The sequence below is a fragment of the Eleutherodactylus coqui genome, chromosome 2 (assembly GCF_035609145.1).
Source record: "Eleutherodactylus coqui strain aEleCoq1 chromosome 2, aEleCoq1.hap1, whole genome shotgun sequence".
NCBI classification, from domain to species: Eukaryota; Metazoa; Chordata; class Amphibia; order Anura; family Eleutherodactylidae; genus Eleutherodactylus; species Eleutherodactylus coqui.
In genome coordinates this window covers 64,402,869-64,416,875 of record NC_089838.1, presented here as the reverse complement: position 1 = coordinate 64,416,875, position 14,007 = coordinate 64,402,869, and the positions used below count along the sequence as shown (strand labels likewise).

The 14,007-nt window shown below is 44.5% G+C and overlaps 1 protein-coding gene across 3 annotated transcripts in view; it reads right to left on the bottom strand.

Moving 5' to 3' along the window:
* The window catches only part of SLC25A48 (solute carrier family 25 member 48), a 56,999-nt gene that overhangs the window by 26,999 nt on the left and 15,993 nt on the right, over window positions 1-14,007 (bottom strand). For all 3 annotated transcript variants that reach the window (XM_066591066.1, XM_066591068.1, XM_066591067.1), the window contains 2 exons: window positions 12,008-12,260; window positions 3,712-3,969 (listed from right to left, as the gene is read on the bottom strand). In XM_066591066.1, coding sequence (XP_066447163.1) covers window positions 3,712-3,969; window positions 12,008-12,260 — 511 coding nt within the window. The remainder of the gene's footprint in view (window positions 1-3,711; window positions 3,970-12,007; window positions 12,261-14,007) is intronic.

Below are 14,007 nucleotides of genomic sequence, written 5' to 3'. Positions count from 1 at the left end.
GTGCGGGTGTGTGGCGGCGTACTTGCGCTTGCGCTCAAACACTTGCGCTAGCGACGGCTGGACGGTGCGCTGAGAGACATTGGTGGATGGGGCCGAGGACAGCGGAGGTGAGGGTGTGGGTGCAGGCCAGGAGACGGTAGTGCCTGTGTCCTCAGAGCAGGGTTGGATCTCAGTGGCAGGTTGGGGCACAGGGGGAGAGGCAGCGGTGCAAACCGGAGGTGGTGAACGGCCTTCGTCCCACCTTGTGGGGTGCTTGGCCATCATATGTCTGCGCATGCTGGTGGTGGTGAGGCTGTTGGTGGTGGCTCCCCGGCTGATCTTGGCGCGACAAAGGTTGCACACCACTGTTCGTCGGTCGTCTGCACTCTCAGTGAAAAACTGCCAGACCTTTGAGCACCTCGGCCTCTGCAGGGTGGCATGGCGCGAGGGGGCGCTTTGGGAAACAGTTGGTGGATTATTCTGTCTGGCCCTGCCTCTACCCTTGGACACCGCACTGCCTCTTGCAACCTGCCCTGCTGCTGCCCTTACCTACCCCTCTGAAGACCTGTCCTCAGTAGGCGTAGCAAACCAGTTGGGGTCAGTCACCTCATTGTCCTGCTGCTCTTCCTCAGAATCCTCGGTGCGCTCCTCCCTCGGACTTAATGCCCTTATTACCACCTCACTGATAGACAACTGTGTCTCATCGTCATCGGCCTCCTCACCCACTGAAAGGTCTTGAGACAGTTGCCGGAAGTCCCCAGCCTCATCCCCCGGACCCCGGGAACTTTGCAATGGTTGGGCATCAGTCACGATAAACTCCTATGGTGGGAGAGGAACCACTGCTGCCCAATCTGAGCAGGGGCCCGAGAACAGTTCCTGGGAGTCTGCCCGCTCCTCAGAATGTCTCATTTTCATGGAGTGAGGAGGCTGGGAGGAAGGAGGAGCAGCAGCCAGAGGATTCTGAGTTGCAGCAGTGGACGGCGCAGAACTGTCGGTGGACGATAGGTTGCTGGAAGCACTTTCTGCCATCCACGACAGGACCTGCTCACACTGCTCATTTTCTAATAAAGGTCTACCGCGTGGACCCATTAAATGTGCTATGAATGTGGGGACGCCAGAAACGTGCCTCTCTCCTAATCCTGCAGCAGTCAGCTGCGATACACCTGGATCAGGAGCTCGGCCTGTGCCCACACCCGGACTAGGGCCTCCGCGTCCTCGGCTGCGCCCACGTCCTCTAGGCCTACCCCTACCCCTCAGCATGCTGTATTACCACTAACGCAGAAACAGAACGCTGTAATTAAATGTGCCGCTTATTGGCCTGTGGTTGGAGGCTGACTTCGCTTACGGAACGCCAGGAAATAATTTGGCGCAAGCCTGCTGTAACACTTAGCTGGCTGCGTATGATTTTGTTGTAGAACTACTACACCCAGCATACACAGACCCAGAACACTGAGCACAGTGACAGGCAGGCCAAATAGATTTTTTGCCCAATATTTTTTGGAAAAGGACCACTGCGTATATTCAATCAATAATATATATCTTCTGGCCCTGCCTACACAATTCTGTCCCTGGAGTGTGTCACAGAACTGCAGAGTGTTGCACTGTTATTAACTGCAACAGAGCGGTGATTTCAGAGCCAGGAAATAATTTGGCGCACGCCTGCTGTAACACTTAGCTGGCTGCGTATTTATTTGTAGAACTACTACACCCAGCACACACAGACCCAGAACACTGAGCACAGTGACAGGCAGGCCAAATAGATTTTTTGCCCAATATTTTTTGGAAAATGACCACTGCGTATATTCAATCAATAATATATGTCTTCTGGCCCTGCCTACACAATTCTGTCCCTGGAGTATTACTGCAGGGCGCAATGCTCTGCACGGCCGATATTCCAAAAAAAGTGCAACACTGCAAAAAGCAGCCTCCACACTACTGCACACGGTTAGATGTGGCCCTAAGAAGGACCGTTGGGGTTCTTGAAGCCTACACTAACTCCTAACACTCTCCCTACAGCAGCTCCAACACGATAGCACTTTCCCTCAGCTATGTCACAACGCATCTGTGGCGAGCCGCGGGAGGGGCCGATTTTTATACTCGGGTGACACCTGATCTCGCCAGCCACTCACTGCAGGGGGGTGGTATAGGGCTTGAACGTCGCAGGGGGAAGTTGTAATGCCTTCCCTGTCTTTCAATTGGCCAGAAAAGCACGCTAACGTCTCAGAGAGGAAACTGAAAGTAACCGGAACACCGCGTGGTGCTCGTTAAGAGTAGCGAGCATCCCGAACACCCTAATATTCGCACGAATATCAAGCTCGGACGAGTACGTTCGCTCATCTCTAATCTTAAAGTTTAACTCTTGTACCCTGCTGGCCACCGACATTTTGTGGGTGTATTGGAATGCTTGAACGTTGCAGGGGGAAGTTGTAATGCCTTCCCTGTCTTTCAATTGGCCAGAAAAGCGCGCTAACTTCTCAGAGATGAAAGTGAAAGTAACTCGAACATCGCGTGGTACTCGTTACGAGTAACGAGCATCTCGAACACGCTAATACTCGAACGAGTATCAAGCTCGGACGAGTACGTTCGCTCATCTTTACCCTTGACCCATTAACTGTGACTAGTAATGCCCGAGATGTAGTTTCTTATTAGACCAGTCCACTACGCTAGTATTGATTTTGGAGAGGCATGTTTTCTTCCTGCACTTTTCCTTTTGCTGCCACCTAGTGATATTAATCAGAAATAGTGGGACATTCTGTGATTTTCATTCGAATTTTTAAATACACCAATAAAGGTCATGCTTTAGTGGAGAACGCAGCTTTTTAGATCGTTTTTAGATCCTAGTTGCACTTCTGGCAGAATTTATATCAGTCTGTTGCTCTTTATTACTCAAGTTAGGAGGCAGAAAATCAAAGCTCCACAGTAGAGGATCCGAAGAAGAAGGCTGTGTGTAAGTGTTGCCCCTATGAGAAATGACAGACGAGCTCCTCAACTCGACTACCTCCAGTGGTCCCACTGCAAATAGTGGTCTCACTTCACAGTATTTGCGCTGACACGCATGCGAAATACATCCACTTATTGCGCAAAAAAAATTAGCAGCAGTGAGCGTATTGTGACATACTCTCATCTGTTTAACGGCTCTTTTACACAGGCATTGCGATTTTGGGACGCCCAAATCGCAGCCGAAAATCGCATGAATGAGAGGCAGCCATGACCAACTCGGAGCTACATCTCCTGTTTCCTCGCCCATGCAGACGGCTGGGCTGTAGCATATGTATGGAGCCCGGAATACCGTTGACCCGGAGGAGAGAGTTATACTCTGCTAAACTTCCTCCCCCTTCCCTTCCCCCTCCTCCCCTTGACGGCTGCCGGCAAAGGGAGGTGGGGGGGGGGGGGGGAAGGCTTAGTAGAGCTAGTGCACTATACTCCCCCCCTCCCCTATTATTATTTAATGTGTTGTTTATACAGGTTGTCTAGGAGGTAAAAAAAGAATATATATTGCAGTCGCGGTCCTGGGACGGAATTTCTTTTAGCATATATTATATGCATTCCAAAACCTTTGTAACCTGGGCATTTATTCCATGTTGTAAATTATACAATAAGTTTTTTTTTTATTACTAGTTTTCCCAGCATTAAAAACTGTATCAATCCATTTATAATTCAAAGTAATTTTTCCCCTTTGTTTAGATGTAACAATATTCATACATTCATTCAGCTCATATAGTTGTTACATACCTGCAATGCCACCTGCCAACCACACGGACAAAGCACTTGGCGTTGTGTGACACTCTAATTTCAGCCATTCACTTAAATATATGTAGGGTATAAAATACAAGCAATATCCTGGAATGTCCCTCAGAATCATCGCTCCTGATCCACGGTACATCCCCAAAAGTCCTTCTTTCCTCAGTATGCAGTTCACACAATGTATTGGACCTTTGTAGGTTGTTTGATAGTGACGCAGGGTTGTGCTGTGAGTCAGTGACACGACATCTGTAACATATCAGATAATCCAAATGATTATTGTCATTGTCAATACATATAATAATAAATTACTGATACTTTATAACATTGTTACAGCATCTATCTATCTATCTATCTATCTATCTATCTATCTATCTATCTATCTATCTATCTATCTATCTAATCTTGCCATTGTAACCCCAGTAAATGATCTGGTGGACGCCAATGTTCCTTCTCAGCTGTACGCTCTGGAAAGAAATAACACAACATACACTCGTAAAAAAAAAAGAAAGCCCCTAGAAGTTGTTGTTTTGCTGCAAAACTCGGCATGCAGGTACATCTCAGGCAGATATGTAAATGATTAGAGTTGTGGTGTGATTAGATGAACGGCCTTGCCACCTTGGATGCTAAAAGTGGTTTCAATCTTGACCTATAAAAAGCTCTCAGAGGCTACTTGTGTGTGGTGGACCTTTTTTTCCACTTGTGTAGAGCTTGTTGACCACTACATGCCTCTATGATGCAATCAAAGAGATTTCACTCAATTAATAGAGTTAACAGAGGAGGTGCATTATTGGAATGCAAGAAGCTGGATGGTCATTTGAACAAACTGCTCGCCACCTGGGTTGTTCTGACCAGACTGTTAGGAGATGTTGGGACTAGTTGATGCATGAGGGCATGCAGATAAGGTTTCAGTACGCCCTTGACAGACCACCAGTGGAGAGGAGTGTCTGATTGTCCGACAAGCAGAAGCAGCTCCAAGTGTTTTCATTGTCCACCATCCAAAAACAGGTGCCACCATCGTTGCAGGTCCCTGTGATGGTCGGAACCATTTCCAAATGCTTGGTTGATTCAGATTCCATGCCTGCCCAAATCATATCTTGTATTCAAGCTAGAGGCAATAAAACAGGGTATTAGAGCCTCCATGCCCACCCGCATCATATCTTGTATTCAAGCTAGAGGTGGTACAACAGGGTACTAGAGCCTTCATGCCTGCCAGCATCACATCTTGTATTCAAGCTAAAGGCAATACAACAGGGTAGTAGAGCCTTCATACCCACCCGCATCATATCTTGTATTCAAGCTAGAAATGGTAGAGAACAGGGTACTAAGGTCATTATGCGTGCCCGCATCACATCTTGTATCCAAGCTAGAGGCTGTAAAACAGGGTACTAGAGCCTCCATGCCCACCCGTATCACATCTTACATCCAAGATAGAGGCAGCCCAACAGGGTACTAGAGCCTTCATGCCTGCCTGTATCACATCTTGTATTCAAGATAGAGGTGGTACAACAGGGTACTAGAGCCTTCATGCCTGCCTGTATCACATCTTGTATCCAAGCTAGAGACAGTACAACAGGGTACAAGAGCCCCCTGGCTGCCTGTATTACATCTTGTATTCAAGCTAGAGGTGGTATAACAGGGAACTTGAGCCTCTATGTCTGCCCATATCACATCTTCTATACAAGCTAGAGGAGGTGCCACAGGGTACTAGAGTCTCCATACCTGTACGTATCACATTTTGTATACAACATGGTACTATACCTCCACATCTTACATCCAAGAAATAGGGCAGTACAACAGGATACTAGAGCCTCCATGCCTGCCCATATCACATCTTACATCCCAGCTAGAGACAGTACAACAGGGTACTAGAGCCTCCATGCCCGCCCATATCACATCTTGCATCTAAGCTAGAGGTGGTACAACAGGGTACTAGAGCCTCCTTGCCCACCCGTATCACATCTTACATCCAAACTTGAGGCAGTACAACAGGGTAGTAGAGCCTCCATGCCCATCCATATCAATTCTTGTATCCAAGCTAGAAGCAGTACAACAGGGTACTAGAGCCTTCATGCTTGCTTGTATTACATGTTCTATCCAAGCTACAGGCGGTACAACAGGGTACTAGAGCCCCCTGCCTCCCGTATCACATCTTGTATCCAAGCTAAAGGTGGTACAGCAGGGTAATTGAGCCTCTATGTATGCCCGTATCACATCTTGTATCCAATCTAGAGGTGATATGACAGTGTACTAGAGCCTCCCTGCCTGCCCGTATCACATCTTGTATCCAAGCTAGAGGAGGTGCAATACAGTACTAAAGCCTCCATGACCACCTGTATCACATCTTTTATCCAAGCTAGAGGAAATACAACAGGGTACTAGAGCCTCTATACCTGCTTGTATGACATCTTGTATCCAAGGTAGAGGTGGTACGAAAGCGTACTAGAGCCTCCCTGCCTGCCCGTATCACATATTGTATCCAAGCTAGAGACGGTTTAACAGGGTACTAGAGCCTCCATGCTTGCCGTATCACATCTTGTATCCAAGCTAGATGCAGTACAAGAGGGTACTAGAGCCTCTCTTCAAGTGTTGTTTTACGCAATTTATAATCCTTTTGCTCTGATATTGTAGTCACTTACTTTTATCAACATTACAATCACACAGAGAAGGTTTCATTCCATTCTAACAACTCCTTCTAGGCGCTTGAATCTTTTGACAATGAGTGTATTAATAGGGATTAAAGGGGTTGTCCCGAGGCAGCAAGTGGGTCTATACACTTCTGTATGGCCATAATAATGCACTTTGTAATATACATTGTGCATTAATTATGAGCCATACAGAAGTTATAAAAAGTTTTTTACTTACCTGCTCCGTTGCTGGCGTCCTCGTCTCCATGGTGCCGACTAATTTTTGGCCTCCGATGGCCAAATTAGCCGCGCTTGCGCAGTCCGGGTCTTCAGCAGTCTTCTATGGAGCCGCTCGTGCCAGAGAGCGGCTCCGTGTAGCTCCGCCCCGTCACGTGCCGATTCCAGCCAATCAGGAGGCTGGAATCGGCAGTGGACCGCACAGAAGAGCTGCGGTCCACGAAGACAGAGGATCCCGGCGGCCATCTTCAGCGGTAAGTATTGAAGTCACCGGAGCGCGGGGATTAAGGTAAGCGCTCCGGTAAGCTTCCTTTACTTCCCTGCATCGGGGTTGTCTCGCGCCGAACGGGGGGGGGGGGTTGAAAAAAAAAAAAACGCGTTTCGGCGCGGGACATCTCCTTTAACCCTTTCCAAACCAATTTGTATCCTGGTCTTCCTATGGGCTTACTCTTTTTCTGCTGTTATACAACGGCGCTATATGCTGGCTAAAGCCAGTACTGCATGAGGTGACACATTGGATAGGCTCCGACAGCAGAGAGGCTGGCAATATACAGTAAGAGAACCCTGACAGATGTCTTACAGCCTTAAATCATAATGTCTTCAGAGGTCAGACAGTGGATTGGAAAGGGTTAAAGAGCCAAATAATTCTTCCCATCAGCAGAGTTTGTAAATCTTTAACCCTATTGGTTCCAGAGCACTCAGTTTACGGTGAAAATGTAAAAGACCGAATGATTCGGAATGATTCTTGTATGAATGAGCCAACCATGTATCTGACTGGATACACAAGAGCGAACTCTGGCATAATTTGCGCATTCAAACAATAAGTCAGCTCATCTAAAAGTACCCTAGGTAGGTAGTAGGTAAGTAGGCCACTAAGGGCTCCTTCAGACGAGCGTAGCCGTATATATGCTCGCAAGGGTGTGACCTATATGTGTTGTGAAGGGAATGCTATGCTTTCACGAGTGTATCAGCGCTCTTTATTGTACCTTTTGTGCATGATGGGACTGTTCACATTGGCGCTGCACACACCTGCACCTTAGCTGAAATGGATGTGCAGCATAATTAGACCCTGGTGTTATCAAATACCACCATGAAATTGCGCAGTTCAGTGAGCAGTTTTGTGCGGACGGGGTGCGCATAGTTTTTACTATGGGACTAAGAAAAAAGTTTAGTACCGTGTTAGTCTGTTGATCAATATGTGATTGTACTCAGTAAGAGAAACCAAGTAATCTTGTAGATATGATACCTTTAATTGGCTAAAAAAAAGCAAGTAATTAGTCCTCTGATAAGGAATGTGAAAGTTGTATGGTCTCTAAATTGGTGTTAGGGGGTCACCAGGCTGGTGTGTTATCTCTGCTGTAGATTTCTCATATTCTCCAATGATGCATGAAACCACTTGCAATGTTGATTCCTGTCTTGAGACTGCCCAAGATGTTTATAAACTTGTACTCCGAATTTCTTCTATGACATTGAGATTTGAAGTTGCCTTTTAATATAAGCAGTGAAGGATAAAAATAGGAGGGTCAGATGCTCGTAGGGTAAAGTACACTATACATGATGAGGAGCACTTACTAGCAGAGGAGGTCTCATTCCTAGAGACCTCCCAATACAACTGCAGGCCAACGAAAGAGTTTTACCATCCAGAGGGTTTCAGTATAATGTTTTAATCGTTCGATATGGAACAAGGTGTACATCAAAAGGTGTCCGTGGCTAGAAATGTGCTTGGTCACAGGTAATCCTTTCCTTCCCTTCCTTCCTTTTCTTTTCCTTTCTTTCTTTCTTTCTTTCTTTCCTTTCTTTCTTTCCTTTCTTCCTTCCTTTCTTTTCCTTTCTTTCTTTCCTTCCTTCCTTCCCTTTCTTCCTTCCTTCCTTTCCTTCCTTCCTTCCCTTTCCTTCCTTCCTTCTTTCCTTTCTTCCTTCCCTTCCTTCCTTTCCTTTCCTTTCCCTTCCTTCCTTCCTTCCTTCCTTTCCTTTCTTCCTTCCCTTCCTTCCTTCCTTCCTTCCTTCCTTCCTTCCTTCCTTCCTTCCTTCCTTCCTTTCCTTTCCTTTCTTTTCCTTCCTTCCTTCCTTCCTTCCTTCCTTTCCTTTCCTTTCTTTTCCTTCCTTCCCTTCCTTCCTTCCTTCCTTCCTTCCTTCCTTCCTTCCTTTCCTTCCTTCCTTCCTTCCTTCCTTTCTTCCTTCTTTTTATCATCCTGTCTTTCACTTTTTGTCTTGTTTCTCCAACATAAAGGCCCCCAACAGTACATTTACTGCAGTGGACCAGGTACACAACATTGGACATGGAACATGTGAATGTCCCTAGGTTCTTATAGTCCTGCTGTGTGTTGAGGATTTGTATCCAGTCCACAGTAAGTATATGTAAGCAGGTCTTGTAGCTCCTTACCTTACAGGGATAAGTTCCTTTTTTGTGTCAGAGGGCAATGCACTCCTGATTATAAAGTTTCTCAAATTTGGTGGTTGCCTGTAACATAGAAGGGGAGGATCCAGAAATATGGTTTTCAGACGGTTATCCTTGTGTAGGGTATGATGGAGTTGTTTTGCGTTGTTCCTTAGTAATAATAATAATAATTTTTTTTTTGTATAGCGCCAACTTATTCTAAAGGCGCTTTCAGGTAAATAAATGCAAAACAACACAACAATTACAATGTAAGGTACGTTCAGTTTGAAACAAATGGAGTGGGGAAAAGTGAGGCAATGGGAACACAGGCAATAGGGGAATTTTATGTGGAAATCTGTTATTTGAAGGCAAACGGGGTGGGGCGGTAAGGAGGTGCAGGGGTAGAGGTCATATGCGATAGGCAGGGTGGAAGGTGTGGGGAGCCATAGGGAGGGGTGGGGGACTAGGCCAGGGTATATGGTAGACTTCCCTGAAGAGGTGCGTTTTTAAGGCACATCTGAAATTTCGTGCATCGAGAATTGTCCGGATGCCTTGGGGTAGAGTGTTCCAGAGGATTGGCGCTGCTCTGGTGAAGTCCTGGAGGCGAGCATGTGAGGTTCGTATTACAGGAGTATTTAGCCTGAGAGTGTTAGCGGATTGGAGCGAGCAGGCTGGGTGGTGTACTGACAGGAGGGAAGTGATGTATGGTGGCGCAGCGCCATGCAGAGCTTTGTGGGTGAGCTTGAGAAGTTTAAATTTAGTTCTGCAGTGGATGGGCAGCCAATGCATTTACTGGCAAAGTGTGTTGGCATGTGAGTAACGGCTGGATAGAAAAATGAGCCTAGCTGTCACATTTAGTATGGATTGAAGTGGAGCGAGTCTGGTGCAGGGGAGGCCGATGAGTGGCGAGTTGCAGAAGTCAAGAGCTGAAGACAAAAAAACATTTGTGCTCATCCTCTCTTGTTTTCACCCGATCGTTATACTTCGGCTGTGTATCCAACCTTGTTGGCAAGTCGTGCAGTCCTCCATGAAATTCATATGAAAAGTTCAGCAAAAAAGCGGTTCGCCTTCAGAGGTATGGAAAACTTTCGCCTTTTTTTATTGAATGCGGAGGCACTATTAATAAGGGCGAAAGTTTTCCATACCTCTGAAGGCAAACCTCTTTTTTGCTGAACTTTGCAGTAGTCAAGTCGCGAGTGGATGAGGACGACCTCAAGTGTCTTTAGTGTTTCCGTGGTGAGGAACGGCTGTATTTTAGCAATATTTCTGTGGTGGATGTGGCAAGTTTGGGCCAGAGATTGAATATGGAGGGTAAAGAAGAGGTCAAAGTTCAGTGTGACCCCCAAGGCAACGGACATGCTGTTTGGGGGTTATGATGGTGCCAGACACTGGAATGGAGATGCTGAGGGGAGGTTGGTTGGAAGGTGGAAAGACGAGGAGGTCAGTTTTAGAGAGATTAAGTTTGAGAAAAAGGGGAGGACATAGTCATAGAGACAGCGGACAGACAGTCGGTGATATTTTGGAGGAATGGTTCAGAGATGTCACAAGAGGAGGTGTATAGTTGGGCGTCGTCAGCGTAAAGATGGTATTGGAGGCAGAGCATAGGGAGAAGGAGGTCATGGTCGACAGTGTCAAATGCAGCAGACAGGTCTTCCTTCTTCGTGTATTGGAGCAGTTGATTTCTGAGTATCCTGGAGGCTCTGGTGATTTGGTCATCAATTGAGGTAGGATGGTAGCCCTGATTTAAAAATCTCAATGTCATTTAAGAATTTCGGAGTATAACTTAATAACCATCTTTGACAATCTCAAAACAGGAATCGACACTGCAAGTGGCTTCATGCATCATTGGAGAATATTGGAGAATATGAGAAATCTATACCAGACATAACATTCTAGCCTGGTGACCCCTAACACTAATTCAGAGACCATAAACTTTCACACTCCTTATCAATAGACTAATTAAGTACTTACTCCTCTTTTCATCCTGTCTGGTGTTGTTTGAAGTGCAAATTAATTACACCATGTCTGTGCCTTTTCATATATCTATATAATGTGATTGTTCCCAGCAAGAGAAGCCACCTAATCTTGTAGGTATGATACCTTTTAATGGCTACCAAAAATACATGATGTTAATGCGAGCTTCCGAGTTCTTCTTCAGGTTTAAGTGATTTAAGCCTGAAGAAGAACCCTGCGTTGGTATCATATCTACAACAATCACATTTTGCTCTAACACAGTAACAAACATTATATATATATATATATATATATATATATATATATATATATATATAGTTCTTTGAATCTATTCCATTAAGCCTGAAGAAGAACCCTAAGCCTAAAATTGAAAGCCTTCTATGACATCATGTCTTTTTGCTAGCCATGAAAAGGTATCATATCTAGAAGATTACTTGGTCTCTCTTACATTTTACTAAGGGACTTTCTTATTCTATATTCTGCAATGTTCCTACTGCCCTCTGCTGGTGGACATTATCTTTACAGGAAAGCTTTTACTGTATATCACTACTACAGAAGTGTCATTCTACTACATAGACAGTTTTGTTTAGTTGTATATACGGTAGTATGTTTTATGCTGTTTACAATCACAAATGTAATTTATTAATGGTAATATATGGTCAATGAAGATGTGAGGGAAATGTATCAGAGAATGGGCCCGTGCATGATCCCCCTCTATCAGCCAGATTGGGAGCCAGTATACTGAGCATCAGCAGATGAAATGTACATTTGGCCTCTACCCCCAGTGATAACATATTGTTGGGAACCATTCATATGAATTGAGGTTACTCCAATTCCAATTCTGCTCTAGCAACGTATTGATAGAAAGATTGGTAATGTATCAAGGTTTGAAAGCATGTCTTGAAAGAGGAAATGCATAAAGCAGCCAACATCACAGTGCACGTTGTGCAGCTACATTGATACAAACCTAAAAATCATTTTTCCTTGAAAATCAATAAAATCATCTGTGCAGTGATATACAGGTTAGTAAAGCTAACTATTATAATAAAACATGCAAAAATGCATTTCCTACCTGAGGTAGCAGATTGGGTTTGCATTTGCAGTTTTATCTTCACCAGGTCAACAGGCCCACCAATCCCCACCGAAACACATCCAGCTAACATGCTTGCAAAAGTCAAGTCTATAAGGTCAGGAGGATGTCTTTGGCTTGTATTTCGATATTGACTAATAAATCTGTGGGCATGGCTGAAGATGCCAAACACTACCGAGTTGTAAATTGCAATACTAGCCAAAGGGAAGGACAATCCTTTAAAGAATCCGGCAATCTGGCAGAAGAAAATGCAAGTAATTTGAATAATTAGGAACAAGTGTAAAGTGGTAAAAAGTAGGCACAATTTAAAAATAAGTCAAACAAGAATGTATAATTCTAATACAAATTAGCGTTTTACCCAAGCAGTTGTTGTACAATTAAATAAGTTGTCCATGATATTCCGAAAGGTCACACATCAGCCTTACAAGGTCATTACACAACAGGTCTAAAGACTAAAGAAAAGACCAGTCATGAGCTCTCAAAAACTGAAGTGAAGTCAAATTTATATTGGTAATCAGCGTCTAACCATAACACGTTTCGAGGACAACCCCTTCATCAGATGTGCAGAACAATGAAGCAGTTCTCCCAAAAATATGTTGGGCATTGATTACCAATAAAGATTTGACTTCAGTCTGGGAGTCCCCGTGTCTGTTTTCTTTCTTCTGTCTTTAGCACTTACATGATACAGATATCTGAGGACTTGGTTCATCTCCGATAGGCATTACCTATGAGCACTTGTTGCTTTTCCGTGAGTTGGGGTTACTAATGCATATATATATTTTTGGTGACTTAGTTGGGTTTATTCACGTGTGCGTATTTTTCACATGATTTTTAGCTGTGTGAAAAAATATGCAGTGTGTCCTATTTTGGTGCATATAACAAAGTAGACCATAGAAGTGAATTGGCCAGCATATTCACTGCGTATTTGTCCATCAAACTTATGCCCGTGTGTATGAGCCCTTTTTGGTTTATTCACTCTGAGGGATTCTTCAACGCAATGCATTTGTGCTATTTATGAGGTGCATTTGCGTGCATACCGGCGCATTTTATTATACTTTTTGTGTTCACAGGGCGTGTTCACATGGGCTCGGGACACACTCTCGCCATGATTAAAGAGGCTATTTAGCCTACTGAGGTACAGATGTGTTATTTTTTCACGGAATTGCACAGCGTATTGATTTTGCATTTGCGCACCTCTCATAGACTTTCCCAGGGAACCTTTGGTGTGCAAATGTGCACTAAAATAGAGCATGGTGTGTTTTTTTTCCAACGCACATGAAATGCACGCACAAAAATGGAGGTTTAGGACGAATGCATTGAAATCAATGGTTTCTATTGTCTGATTTGTGTGCAAATTTGTGCCTTCCAATTTGCCCATGTGTCCATTTGTGTGAAGAATCCCTGAATGCTATCAGTAACACATCCAGATTCTGTCTTGGTTTTCAATTCCCAAACATTGCTCTACAGACCTGTATAAAGGGTCAAGCATTGATTTGAAGGAATTCTGCCATCCAATAGGTGGCGCTGCAGAGGTAATGGTCCATCTTCCCTATTTGCATATTACCCAGAGGAGCATGGATGGCCTTATAAGTCTCCTCACCTTCTCTCTTCACACTAGCACTTAAGGCACATGAACCTCCAACCCTCAGAATAGCAGAGCAATCTCTGGATCAATAACCGATCTCTACTAACTTGTTACATGCATCTTGCAATATTACTTTAATAAAGGTTTTGGACTTGATCTCCATGCAAGTGTAACTCTGGCTGGAAACTAGATGACAGTTGACCTTTCTGGATACTAATGATGTCTCCTGATAGTCAGATAAACCCAAAACTTACAGTAGAGGAAAATTATGTAACAACCATACAGTTGAAGGAACAAATATTTGAAGATCATATCAGCACCAACTATGAACTCACCAAAAGATGACGTGAATAGAATGGTGATGGTAATTGGATGAAGATGATACTCAGATAATGGA